We start from the raw sequence: 12,955 nt of genomic DNA on the forward strand, positions 1-12,955 counted from the left end.
ATACTGTTTTCCACAGTGGCTGCAGCAGTTTGCATTCCTACCAACAGTGCAAGAGGGTTCCTTTCTCTCCACATCCTCCCCAACACTTATTATTTCTTGAGTTTCTGATTAATATCATTTTCTGTCTTTCTTAACTACAGACATTCCTGCTACAACATGATGTGTGCATTCCTGAAAATGCCATACCCTGGAAATAATAGGCCTTATAGTAGGGTAAAGGGCAATGATTCCACATCTGTGCAGCTCTGTAACTAGAACACTAACACAAACAGGAACAACCCTAATAAAATTGAGTGCCAGCAGAATTAAATCTCTGTTGGCATTGACATCTGGCATCAAGCCTTCAGCCTTGCCCTCTTCTTTGACACGAGCTTCCTTCAGGGCGTTTTCCTCCAGTGGAGGCCAGACTCCTCTTGCACATATGCAGCAGTGGGGGGGGGGGGGTGCGGGATTAACTGGGGCTGGTGGAGTGACTCACGTCTCCCCTGCACTTCACTCTGGGATTTTGCCCCTCATTCCCAGACACTTTGTCGTTCCCAAACTCCAGTCTTTTTCTCTTCCTCCCTGTAAGAGTGTTGCTTTCTACTGGGTTCTGTTTCCTTGCACTACAAATAGGTACATGGCCTTAGGGGAAAATCTTGGGGGAATATGGGGTCACCTCTGTGCTTCCCTTCCTCCCAGGATTGTGACTTGTTGTGCCTTTAAACACTTACATTATATATTTTGTTCAGTTTTTATGGTTGTTTTCAGTGGGAGGATGAGTCCATTTTAAGTTTCTCTGTCACAGGTCATGGAAATGCTGGGTTAATTTTATAGACTTCTATTGTTCGTTCATCTCTTTAAGATTAATTTTTTATTGATTTACATATTTATATTTAGCTACTTTATATTCTCCATCTAAATTTTTTTTTTTTTTTTAATTCTTGTTATCTGAAGTCTGTGGGGGGTGTAAACCAATTACTTATTTCTGCTGTCTTTCATTCATGGTGACCTTGCTTCCTGGTCTGTTTGGTGATATTTTTTATTTTGAGTTCATATATGACTGACCTTAATCCACCATTTCTTGGCTGGGGTTTTGTGAGATAATGAAGCCCTATAGAAAATGAACTGATGGACTGCTTTTTCAGTTCTCTCGAGGGTGGCATATAGCTCGTGCCCTTCTGAATGTATAGGAGAGAAATTCTTTCTGTAGCATGGATGTCTGTAGGGCTGAAATTCTCTTCAAGTTGAGACGGGTTGCCCAATCTGTAGGACCAGATGAGGGATGCTTGTGTCATTAATCTGCTTTCCCGGAAGCCCAGGGCACTAGCAGTCTGGGCTCACTTGAGCTCTCTTTGAAGAGAGCAGTTTAGTGTGAACCCTCATGTAGCTCCCGACCCTGTAGTGAGCCCAAGGCTGGACCCTTATCCCGGCCTCGGCAGATCACTTCCCCACGAGGTCATGTCTCAGGTCTTCATCCAGAACAGAGAGGTGGCGGCACAAGCTGGTGAGTGCTGTTATGAGGCAAAAAGCGCTTGGACCACGTCCAGCATGTGGTTGTTTCTCGTGAATGTTCTCTTCATCCTCGCTCTGTATCTGGCCATTTTGCTGGATGCAGTGTCCTGTTTCATGATTTAATTTTTGTTACTGTCAAGTCTTTTGTTTGTTTGTTTTTTTAGCAACCTGCTTCTAACAATGAACTTACTTAGTCTGCTGCAGTTCCATTTTGATCTTCTCCTGTTTTTCTTGGTCTGCTTTGACTTAATTGATGACTTTTGTTGTTGCTGTAAATCTATTTCAGGAGGAGTATTTCCATCCAGTTTCTGGCATCTTTGTTCCACTTATTTTGAGCAGCAAAATTCTTCATTGAGTCCATATTGGTCCTGCCTTATTGTTATTGTGGAGGAGTCTGAAAAGAAAAGCTGTGGTTTTAAAATAATAAACGTTTCTTAATTTAAAAATAATGCATGCTCATCATGGAAAATTTTTTCAAGTGTTAAAAGTATAGTGAAGGGAATTAAAATTACTGTCAGCTATTGAGAGATCACCACAATTATTATAATTGTTTTGGTGTTATTTCTCTCCCCATATATATTATTGTTTTGGAGTTGAGCTCATCTGGGATGTACAAGTATGCAGCCTTTTTTTTTTTTTAACTTACAATATCATAAGCTTCTTTTGTCATTGAAACTATTTGTAGGCATTTTTAATATCTGTCGTATGGTGAATCATGTGAATATTGCATACTTAGTCTTTTTCCTATGATTGTACATTTTGTAATTTTTTTGTTATTGTAGAGGAACTTACAACAAACACCTTTGTGAATACAGGTTACAGATTAAATCAATAAATAGAATTTTTTAGGACTTTATTGCCAAACTGCTCTCTGAGAAGATTATATAATGACCATCAGCAGGGAGCTCCTGCTGTTGCTATGAGCTCTTCCACGTGCACCCAGGGCTTCTTCTCGGGCTAGTTGTCCTCTCTGGGATTGGCGGCCACACAGGCTCTGGGGATAACCACCCTCGTTTCTTCTGCCTTTTAACATCCTCTTTACGTTTATGTTTCTTGTAAGAAGTAAAAATGAGCTACAGTAGTAGGCATCGGCTCCAAGTCACTGGCCTGTGTTCCCGGGCATCCCCGAGGTCTCGGGAACTCTGTTAACCCACAAGAATGGAAACATACTTTGGGATAGTGAAAAATGAAAAGTCACTGTGAGAAAAACACTACGCACAGACACCAGAATCTACTTAATAAGAACAAGAATCTACCTAAGAGAATCTACTTAACAAGACATCTTAACCCTGGGTAGTTTGATTAGTGGGAAAGCAAAAGGTGGGGGCTTAGGGACAGGGGAATGAGCAGTGAGGAGCCGAGCAGGAGCCCATACGAGATGTGGGCTCTGCTGAAGTTCTCCCTGGGTCACCGCCCTGGCTCTGCAGACCTTTGCCAGGGTCCTGAAGGAGAGAATCCCAGGCAGGGTCCACCTGGATTCCTAGGTTCAGAAGAGTGTCCAGGGCTGGCCCCTGCTCCTCCCTGTCCTGCGGTCCCGCGATCCCTGCAGAAGCAGTGGGGCATTGGTGACTTTTCTCAAGGAGGCACTGATCCCTGAACCAGGCGGGGGAGCCTGCTGGCCCTGGTCTCTGGGGCTGGGGGTGGGGGGGTGGGGTGGGGGGGGCACTTGGGTGTCAGTAGAACATCTACACCAGCGGCCCCTAGTGGAGGCAGAGGCCCACAGCCAGCCGCACAGGGCCTGGTGCTGCCCCTGCCCTGACCCTTGTGCAGTGAGAGGTGAGGAAGGGCCTCCAGTGCTGGCTCAGTCCTCAGTCGTGATCTGTCCATGATTGGAGGGAGTCTCATGTGAAGCTCTGTTCTTAGCCACACGCCCTTCCCTGGCTGGGTCCCTGAAGGCCGGTGGGGTTGGGGCTGGGACTGTGTCTGTTGTTTGGGTAACACCTGGGTGATGCGGGCTTCACGTGTACCACACCTCTAACTTGGTGGCCCTGTGTCCTTGTAGGTGGTAACGTGGACCTGGAAAGCCAAGCTGAGGGGAAGAAGGAGGTGGAAGCTGATGATGTGATGAGGAGTGGCCCGCGACCCATCGTCCCATACAGCTCCATGTTCTGTTTAAGCCCCACCAACCTGTGAGTCTCCTTCGCCTGCCCATGCCATGTGCCTGTCCCATGTCTGTGGCCGTGGTCCATGTGCACGGTAGCAGTGTATGCTAGACGTGACCTGGCAGGCACTGATTCTGTGCACTTTAATGTCCTGATGATCACAGCAATCTGCAAGCACTCCCTACAGATGAGGACACAGAGCCACGGGGAAGGTCCATGGCCTGTCCATAGACACACAGCCAGTCAGCCCTAGTGGCAGAGCTGGGGTTTGAGCCCACAGTCAGCCCCAGAGCCACTACCCCCCACTGCAGTGACTGTTCATCGCCGCACACACGCACCCAGTTTATGTCCCTCATGTGTCCACCTTCCATCATGCCCACTGTCCACGCATGCATGCATCTGTGCACCACGTTCACTCACATGTCTGCCCATTTTCCCCCTCTGTTTATCATGAAGTCACCAGCATTTCTCATCCACTCAGTCTATCTACTGCACTGGGTCACCCAGTACTTACATACTAGCAGCATTTTAGGTGCTGGGAATACGGAGTAAGGAGCAGAACAGACAAGGACCCCTGTCCTTGACAAGCTTCTGGGCAAGTAGGAGAGACAGACAGCAAACCAGACAAATAAGTAAGGGGCCTAAGACATCACATGGTGGGAAGTACTAAGAGGAAGCCAAAGCTGCCGGGGGTGCGAATGTTAGGGTGGGAAGGGCAGGTTGGGTGTCAGTGGGAGGTGAGATTGGTGAGGAAGGGGAGGGAGACCACCCTGGCAACAGATAGAGCAAAGTGTGTGGATCGAGGCCCCTGTGGTAGAGCAGGGGGGCCAGAGGGCAGCAAGATCCGATGCAGTCAGGCTGTGCCCTGCGTCCCCATCCCTCCAAGCCTGCAGTCTCTCTACCCAGCCTCCACTCCCTCCCTGTCTTCACGCTTTCACTCAGCACACATTTCCTGGGAGCTACTCTGCTCCGCTAGGGAGTGTGGCCCCTGCCTGTGAGCACTGACGTGTGAGGGAGGGAGCAGAGAGGTTGTAGGCAGCTGGGGTCAGGGGGGACACTGTCAGGCCGTACTTCAGCAGAGTCCTTGCCCAGAGCTTAGTAGGTGGTCATGGTTTTCAGGAAGAGATGGTCGAGGTCTGATGGTGGTGGTCATGTGGGGAGGTTTGGGAGTGAAATGCTTGGGAAGACATTTTGGAGAGAATCTAGGGAACTTGATAAATTAGATGTGGAAGGGGAAGGAGATGTCAGGGATGACACCCAGAGTTTCTGCATGACAGCTGGGGCTCCACTGAGCTGGGGCAGGCGAGTGCAGACCGTGCAGAGCAGGGGCAGCTAGTGGATGTCTCAGGGCCAGGGGGACTCACCTGGCTAGGGGTAGAGCTGAGGGTGGATGCTCAGTCCTGAGATGCAGAAGGAAAGACGCAGAGACCGAGTGTCCTGGAGGAAGGAGGAGAGCTGCGTCTGTGCAGAGGAAGGTGCGCCAGGAGCTCACCAGGGGCCTGGGAAGGGTGGCTCTGGTCGGCGTGGAGGCCGGAGTATGGCAGTGGTCACGGTGAAGAGGAGAGCGTAGTAGTCCCTTCAAGGCAGAGAGAGAGGTGGGTGGGTGTGGCTGGGAGGTGGAGGGTCCCTTCAGACCTGAGCCCCTAAGAGTAGAGCAGTGGTGGTGAGAGAGGCGCGGGTCGCAGAGGTGAGACGCGGGTCTGTCCCCGCGCCCCCTGTGTGCTGGTTCTGTGGCTGCCCCTCCTTGTCACCTGGGACCAGCTTCACCGCCCCCCCGAGGGTTCTTCGCAGACCTCCTGGTCCCTGCTGCCATGCTGGAGCATTTGTGAGCATCTGAGGGCCTCCTGTTGGTGTATGTCCACACTGTTTTCTGGTGCCCTGTCCACCACTGGGCCCCAGTGTCCGACATGTGCCCAAACAGAACAGAATAGTGGTCAGTAATGCTGCCTGGTGCTGCAGGGAGGCAGGTGACACACGCAGCTCTGGGGACTCAGACAAGCTGGGCCAGCACAGACCCAGAGAAGTTTCCTGAGCTCTCCAGAGAGGCCTGCTGTCCACAGGAGTGCTGGCGTTCAGCCTTGTCCTCTCTGAGCAGCCCTCCCGGGACCACCCCCCCCCACCTACAGCCTTTGTAAATCTGCAGAGGGCACCGCCGTCCACACACACAGGAGGTGAATGCGTGGGCTGACCCCTGCTGTGGGTTTCTGCAGCCTTCCCACCCCTCTTCCTGGGACACCCGCTCGAGAATCTGAGGCGCCATTGGTCACCTGGCCGCTGTCTCCCAACCACAGGGACACTCAGTAGAACTTGGTTCTGGTGTGACGCCTTCCGCAGGGAGAGGCCAGGCATGCGCTCCGGTGAGGGGGACCAGCCCAGCTCATCGGTGGGCCTCGGGCGATCTGTGCTTTGCCCTGCAGGCTCCGCCGCTTCTGCCATTACATCGTGACCATGCGGTACTTTGAGATGGTCATTCTCGTGGTCATCGCCCTGAGCAGCATTGCCCTGGCTGCCGAGGATCCAGTGCGGACAGACTCGCCCAGGAACAACGTGAGCATGGCCCTCAGGTGGTGGAGGGGCTGGGCCCTGCTAGGGTCCTGTCTGCTCCCTCTGGAGGTGTGGGATGTGGGGATGAAGGTCTGCGGGTGCCTCCTGGCCCAGCCCTGAGTTGCAGATGAAGAGTGGGCATGTGCCTGGGGCCAGGGCCGCTGCCGGGGCCGGTGGGGGGCTAGGGCTTGGCCCACATGCACACTTGCCAAGGAGTTGTCTGTTCAGAGGCCCGGAGGAAAAGCATGATGCTGCTGAAATTGTCCAGGCTCAAGCTGTCGGCCCAGCCTTTGACAGTAACCTTCCTGTTGGTTCTAGGCTCTGAAGTACATGGACTACATTTTCACAGGCGTCTTCACCTTTGAGATGGTGATCAAGGTGAGATACGTGGTTGCCCTGGTGGCCCAGTGCTCCACTCATCCTCCCTCATGACTGACACGGGCCGGGGCCTGTAGCCTCTGATGAGGGCATGTGGTGGGTGTGCTCTGGTGTGTGCTCAGTGAGAGAATGCACGCACACGAGTGTGCTGATGTGTGTTGCGGAGGGCAGAGGCCAGTTCACCAGAGATTCACCACAGTGTTACACCGGCTTTGGGAGAGCACCCCAGTGCCGTTCCTGTCTCTGCCGCCCCGCTAACCAAGGGTTACAGGCTTCCGGGAGCGTGCAAGTGTGGGCTCAGCCCACCCTCAGGATTGTCTCGTGACGTCAGGCTGGGAAGAGCGAGGGCCCCAGCACCCAAACATCATGGCGAGTGGGCGCTGAAGACTTCAGTTTCAAAGAGCTGTAGTGCTTCATGTTAGGCTACAGGCCATTTCAGCGCGGTCGCTCTGTCTCTGAGGACTGACGGGCACTGCGCCTTTATCACTGACAAGTGGCCGTGCGCGTGTGCACACACACGTGTGCCATCTTTGACTAAGGGCAGTTTAGGATGTGCCCGTGGCCTGGTGACTTCCGTGTGTGCGCGTGCGTCTGTCTATCACCTCTGCTGCTTCACTTCCTCTTGCAAACTCATGGGGGAGGTTTTTTTTTTTTTTGGTCATCCCATTTTATAGACATGGAAGCTGAGGCTTGGAGACATTAAGGTGCTTGCCAGAAATCACAGCTTTAGGGATGGCAGAGCCAGGTCCTTGTGAACCCCACCAGCTCTTCCTCCTGCTTCAGAGAGCTGACCCTCTGAGGGTCTGGGCAGGGCGTGAGCTTCCTGGCGTGGTGTATGCTTGCAGCCCAGCAAGGCGGGGGGGGTTCTCCAGGGGATTTGGGAGCCCAGACAAGATCTCAGCCAGTCATGACCATGTAGGGATATTTGGATCAATGGCATTGAGGTTTGAAGGCCCACTGAGGCCCTCAGAGGACGTGATCTGAGTGGCATCCTTCCCCCCAACCCCATGAGTCTGGGGCCTGGCCCTGCTTTTCTTTCTGAAATAGTCAGCATCTAATATGTGTTTCTCCCCTGAAGATGATTGATTTGGGACTGCTCCTACACCCTGGGGCCTACTTCCGGGACTTATGGAATATTCTGGACTTCATCGTGGTCAGTGGGGCCCTGGTGGCATTTGCCTTCTCGTAAGTACCATGTCTGCTCTGGGTCTGACGGGGCTGCAGTCCCAGAGCTGTGGTTGGTGTGGGGGTAAGGGAAGGAGGGGGCCCCACTGGCCTCCATGGGCTGTCTACTTGGGGCTGGGCTGTGTGGGGTTGAGAGCATCTCAAGGCCCACTTGTCCCTGCCACGGCTTGTGGTTCTGACATTGGGTGAGCAGGCCTCTGGTTTGTTTAGTGCCTGCCTATTGGGTCTTTCAGAACAACTTACCTGCCTTGATCTCGGCTGCACCGCTTGGTCAGCCAGAGCTGGTGGCTATCTTCCCCTGTCGGAGTGTTAGACCTTTGGTTTCTCTAACTCCCTAGTGGGCGAAACTCAGCTCCCTTGTGGCTGGGCCTGGATTGACTCCCTCAGACCCTGCATGGTGGTGGGCATGGGACACGTGTGGGGGGCTTGGGTGGAGCTGCGGAGGAGACCCAGAGATCAGGAAGATCCGAGGGACGTGTCTGCATCTTCTCTGAGCACTCGGGGAGGGCGAGGCCTCCTCACTGACTCTCTTCTCTTTGTCTCTTTGTTGCTGGACTCTCGGTAGGAGCTTCATGGGGTAATGCCTTCCCTCTGCCCCTCACACTGCCCCACATCATAGCCCAGCATGGCCCCTCCTGGGCCGGTTCACCAGCACGCCTCACCTCCGCTCGTCCTCCTCCGCTCTCCAGAGTGCATGCTGCCAGGAGCCATGTCCCCAGGCCCTGCGTTGCCGCCTCACCTCTGGGGGCTGGGTTGGGGGCTGGGTCTGGGGAGGTGCCCCAAGTGAGTGCTGGAGGCCAGGAATTTGGGCCCTGAGGGCAGTGAGGGCTCTTGGTGGGGGCTGCTGTAACCATGACTGCCAGGATGTTGGTACATTCCTGAGGTACCTTCCCATGGCTCTTCTCCGGCAAAGAGGCTCTCTTTCTTCTCTCTGTTCTCTGCAACTGCCTCCCTGCAATGCCCAGCATATTCTCTCGGGGGTCTTAACCGGTTTTCTTTGTATATAAAGTGTCAGTCAGGGGCTTAAGAGTAAGACAGGGGAAGGGGTACAGTCCAGCCAGGTGACCTCAGAGCAGGAGAAAGGCACTGAGCTGGCAAGCGAGAAATGAGGCCTCTAGACACAGAACACAGACCACCTTGAGGCCTGTCCCTGCAGAGAGCCCTCCCCTGCAAAACCAAAGCAGTGTCCCTCTCTTCTGCATCCCTCAGGTGTCTGCCCGCCCACCCTGCCCCCTCTTCTCTCTGTACTGGTCTCAACAGGGCTGTTGGAAGAACCTGGTTTGGGGGCAGGTGTCCAGAATGCTGGGGTGATAGAAACACCTGACACGGTGGTCTGGAGGCTGGGTGTTTCAGAGGGAGTTTGATCTGGTTCTGGAATGTAGACCCTGGCTGGGTCTTGGGGCAGATATAAGGGACTGGGGCTCCCCAGCTCTCCTTAACCCACAGATCCTACCTGGACCTCACAGCTCACTTTCCCTAGAGCTGAGCAGCAGCCCAAAGAAGACCACTGGAGGCCCTGTCCCCTCTCCCCATGCGCAGGCTCCTTGGGAACTTGGAGGGAGGTGACCTCTGAGCAGGATGGAATAGGATCCCCAGTCCTGAGTCCTCAGCCACTGCTGAGGGTGGGGTGTGGCCTTGCTTCTAAGAATTGCCTCCTTAGGCAGTCTATGAAGGTCACTCAGGGGACCACCCCTCACCCCCGATATCTGCCCTGGCTTTGGGTTGGTGAGAAGGCCAGCCCCCAGAGTCTGACAACAGCAGGGCCCCTGGCAGCCTGAGGGAGCCACCTGGGTCTGCTCCGGCGGCTTCCTTTGTGAGGGACCCGATCTGGGCCCACTGGTCCTGGATCTCCAAGCTTGCGTCTGGTGCTTAGAATTTTCTTTTCCTGACTCCCTGTCTTACTCCCCCAGTCTGGGTTTTCTTGTCTGCTGCTCTCTTTGTCTCTCTGTGGGCTCTTACCCCTCCCCTCCCCTCCCTCCCTCCCTGTCTGTTTCTTTCTCTTTCCTTTGCTATTTCTTTCTTCCTCTGTCCACCCCTTGCATTGCATTGTCCCTTATATTACCTCGGTATTCATCTAACCTTTTCTCTTTCTTACTCTGCTTCACTCTTTCCCTTCCTTCACGCCTACCACCCCTCTCCCCCTCTCCCTCTCAGTCAGTGTTACATCACCTGGAGGAGTGTAGGAGCAGTTGACCAAGGACAGGCAGGGAGATCCAGACATGTTCCCCTTACCCTCCCTCTACCAGGACTGAAAAGCAAAGAAGCCAGCCCTCCCAGAAGGCTCTTGCTCAAATGGCTTGTAGGCTTCCAGGTGCTGGCCCTGAGCTAGGTCTGCATTCCTGGGGCCAGCCCCCTTCTCTCCTCTTTATTCCCATTGTTGGTCTCAACATGGTGGCCAGATGACGCTGGTTTGGGGTGGGTGTTAGGGGACCAGTGGCATAGAAATGGCTGATGTGGTCTGTGAGAATGGGTTCTTCCCACCTGGAAGCCCAGCTTTCCCTGTACACCAGGTGCTGTTGACCTGGTCCTGGCCTTTGTCTGCTCAGATGAGGCCTTTGTCATGCAACCCACAGGAGGAGGAGGCCTGTGGTGCTTGCAGGGCAGAGGCCTCCCTGTTCCTAGGTATTCCGCCCTGGGGCCTAAGACAAAATGCACAGGGGAGTGCAACCCAGTAGGCTTTGTGGGAACTGGGCATGGGTGTGCATCCTGCCTGTCTGCATGTGTGACTTCTCCCTTCTAGAGGATCCAAAGGGAAAGACATCAATACCATCAAGTCCCTGAGAGTCTTGCGTGTCCTGCGGCCCCTCAAGACCATAAAACGGCTGCCTAAGCTCAAGGTGAGAGCCTGGAGTTGGGGCTCGAGCAATGTGCAGGGCTGTGCATGTACATGTGAGTGTAGGCCTGTGTGTGCATGTATGTGTGCTGTGCATGTGTGTATGTGTAGATATGCGTGTGTGCATGTCTGTGCACGTGGGTGCACAAGTGTGGGTGCATGTGTGTGTTGTGTGGAGGCGGTTGCACTGCATGTGAGTGTGCACACGTGTGTGTGCCTGTGTGTGTGAATGTGGATGTGTGCTTTGTCTTGTGAGTGCACATGTGTCCATATAACTAACCCTGTCTGGCTGCATCTTCCCACATGGGATGGGATGAGTAGACCTGAGGGAGGACCCACGCTTGTTTTCTCAGATCACACATTGTGCAAGTGGGTCCAGCTCCCTCAGTTCCATGACTCTCCCCAAAGGGGAGCTTACTCTCCGTAGTGCTCTGGAAGGTTCTTCCTTGACCCAGCAGCACCAACAGCTGTTATACAGGGAAGGAGGAGCTGCCGAGGGGTGCCTGGGCGGTTAAACTTCCAACTCTTGATTTTGGCTCAGGTCATGATCTCACAGTTGTGAGGTCAAGCCCTGCATCAGGGTCCGTGCTCAGTGGAGAGTCTGCTTGGGATTCTTTCTCCCCCTCTGCCCTTCCCCCCTCTCTCTCTTAAATTAAATTAAATTAAATTAAATTAAATTAAATTAAATTTTTAAAAAGAAAGAAGGGGCTTCTGAGAGAGGCAGAGGGTCCTGAGGGAGATGCAGGGAGGGCAGGGGTTCCTGAGAAGTGGTTCCTGGGCTGGGCCTAAGGTTCTGGATGAGGTGTGGCTGAGGTTCTGGATAAAGGAAAGAGTGTGAACCCAAACCCTTGGAGTTGTGCTAAAATATGATAATTTACTGAGTGTGTTCCTCACTGTGAGGAATGCTTTGGATGCTTAAACTCGTTTAATCCCACAAAATTGTGCAGTAAAGTATTGTGAACAGCATGCAGAAGCAAGCCTTGCAGACACAAAGCAGTGTGGGGATTACAGAAGGCAGTTTGCTTGTGAAGGGGTGGGCTGGGGGTGGCTTGAAGGCAGCCAGAGGCCCTCTGTGTCAGGTGGGGACTTGGACCTGGGCTGGCAGGTCAGGGGTGTCATGGACACTGGGCAAGTGGGCAGAGGCTGCATTTGCTGAGGAAGCTGCTGGTGTCTGAGTGTGCCAGGCAGAGTCTCAGGAGATGGTTGTGGACAGCCAGAGCAGGATGGGGGATCTCCTCAGCTCCGAGAAACAGGGACCAGGGCCAGGGTCAGCAGTCCAGGGTCAGCCAGGGAGTTCAGGGCAAGCTGAGCTTCCAGGTAGGGAAGATCCTGAGAAGAAGCCCAGGTGGTGGTGCTAAGAGACGACAGAGTCACCTCTGGGCCACACCAAAACCTGCCACAAGTCCCTGTCTTGGAGCTGGCCACGGCATCGCTGCCTTCCCGCCCCATATTGGTTCCCACTGATGGGCAGGGGCAAAGTGTGACCCACTGGCAGGCCCAGACGCAGGAGCAGAGGGCTGGCCATATCCCCATCCCCACTCCTTTCCCTCCATGTCAGCCCCTCCTGACACTGGTGGACCTGGGCGCCAAGTTGTCCTCACTAGGTGGCCTGTCCCGTAAGCGTCCCGTCAGTGTCCAGCCCATCTGCCCATGCCACCCCTTCTAGCACCTCCTGCCCACTCTTCAAGTCCTGGGAGAGGCAGCGGCAGGTGGCTTCCTGTGTTAAGGTGACGGGAAGCAGGTCCCTCTGTGATTATGGGCCTGAGGGCCCTGAGGTTCTGAGCAGAGCCCTCCTCCCCTCCAGGCTGTGTTTGACTGTGTGGTGAACTCGCTGAAGAATGTTCTCAACATCCTGGTCGTCTACATGCTCTTCATGTTCATATTTGCTGTCATTGCGGTGCAGCTCTTCAAAGGGAAGTTTTTCTACTGCACGGATGAGTCTAAGGGGCTGGAGAGGGACTGCCGGTAAGCTGAGGCAGGGCCGGGGGTGGGGAGCCCTGTGAGGGCGAGGGCGAGGGGCCTGCGTGGGGTGTACCAGAGAGCTGGGGGTGTGCCTCTGTCCCCAAGGCCACACCAAGGACTTTTGGCTCATTTTCCTCAGCAGAGTCAAGGACCAGCCACTTCTGAGGAAATGTTCTTCCTGCCCATAGACATCGGGGAACACATGGGGGCCACTGGGTATTGCTGAAGGGCTCTAGGCTAGGCTCTAGGGTCAAGGGGCTGCCCTTTCTGGACCTGGCCCCACCCCGGAGGAAACAGGAGAGGTGACCTGGGTGGGGGGGAAGGGAACTAGGGGAAATGAAGGTAGGTCCTGGTGTGGGTGCTGAGCAAGGCAGTGCGGCCAGCCCCTTCTCCACCCACAGGCAGTGGTCCCAGTTGCCTCTGTTCATGCAGTGGTCTCTTGTGTGAGTATGTTACC

General features: G+C 54.0%; 1 protein-coding gene across 7 annotated transcripts in view; it reads left to right on the forward strand.

Annotated features, from left to right (window-relative positions):
• Positions 1 to 12,955, forward strand: part of CACNA1B (calcium voltage-gated channel subunit alpha1 B) — a 188,762-nt gene that overhangs the window by 124,785 nt on the left and 51,022 nt on the right. For all 7 annotated transcript variants that reach the window (XM_078062105.1, XM_078062104.1, XM_078062109.1 and 4 more), the window contains 6 exons: positions 3,497 to 3,623; positions 6,014 to 6,143; positions 6,459 to 6,518; positions 7,597 to 7,703; positions 10,444 to 10,540; positions 12,341 to 12,501. In XM_078062105.1, coding sequence (XP_077918231.1) covers positions 3,497 to 3,623; positions 6,014 to 6,143; positions 6,459 to 6,518; positions 7,597 to 7,703; positions 10,444 to 10,540; positions 12,341 to 12,501 — 682 coding nt within the window. The remainder of the gene's footprint in view (positions 1 to 3,496; positions 3,624 to 6,013; positions 6,144 to 6,458; positions 6,519 to 7,596; positions 7,704 to 10,443; positions 10,541 to 12,340; positions 12,502 to 12,955) is intronic.

This window comes from Halichoerus grypus, chromosome 14 (genome assembly GCF_964656455.1).
Source record: "Halichoerus grypus chromosome 14, mHalGry1.hap1.1, whole genome shotgun sequence".
Lineage (NCBI taxonomy): Eukaryota > Metazoa > Chordata > Mammalia > Carnivora > Phocidae > Halichoerus > Halichoerus grypus.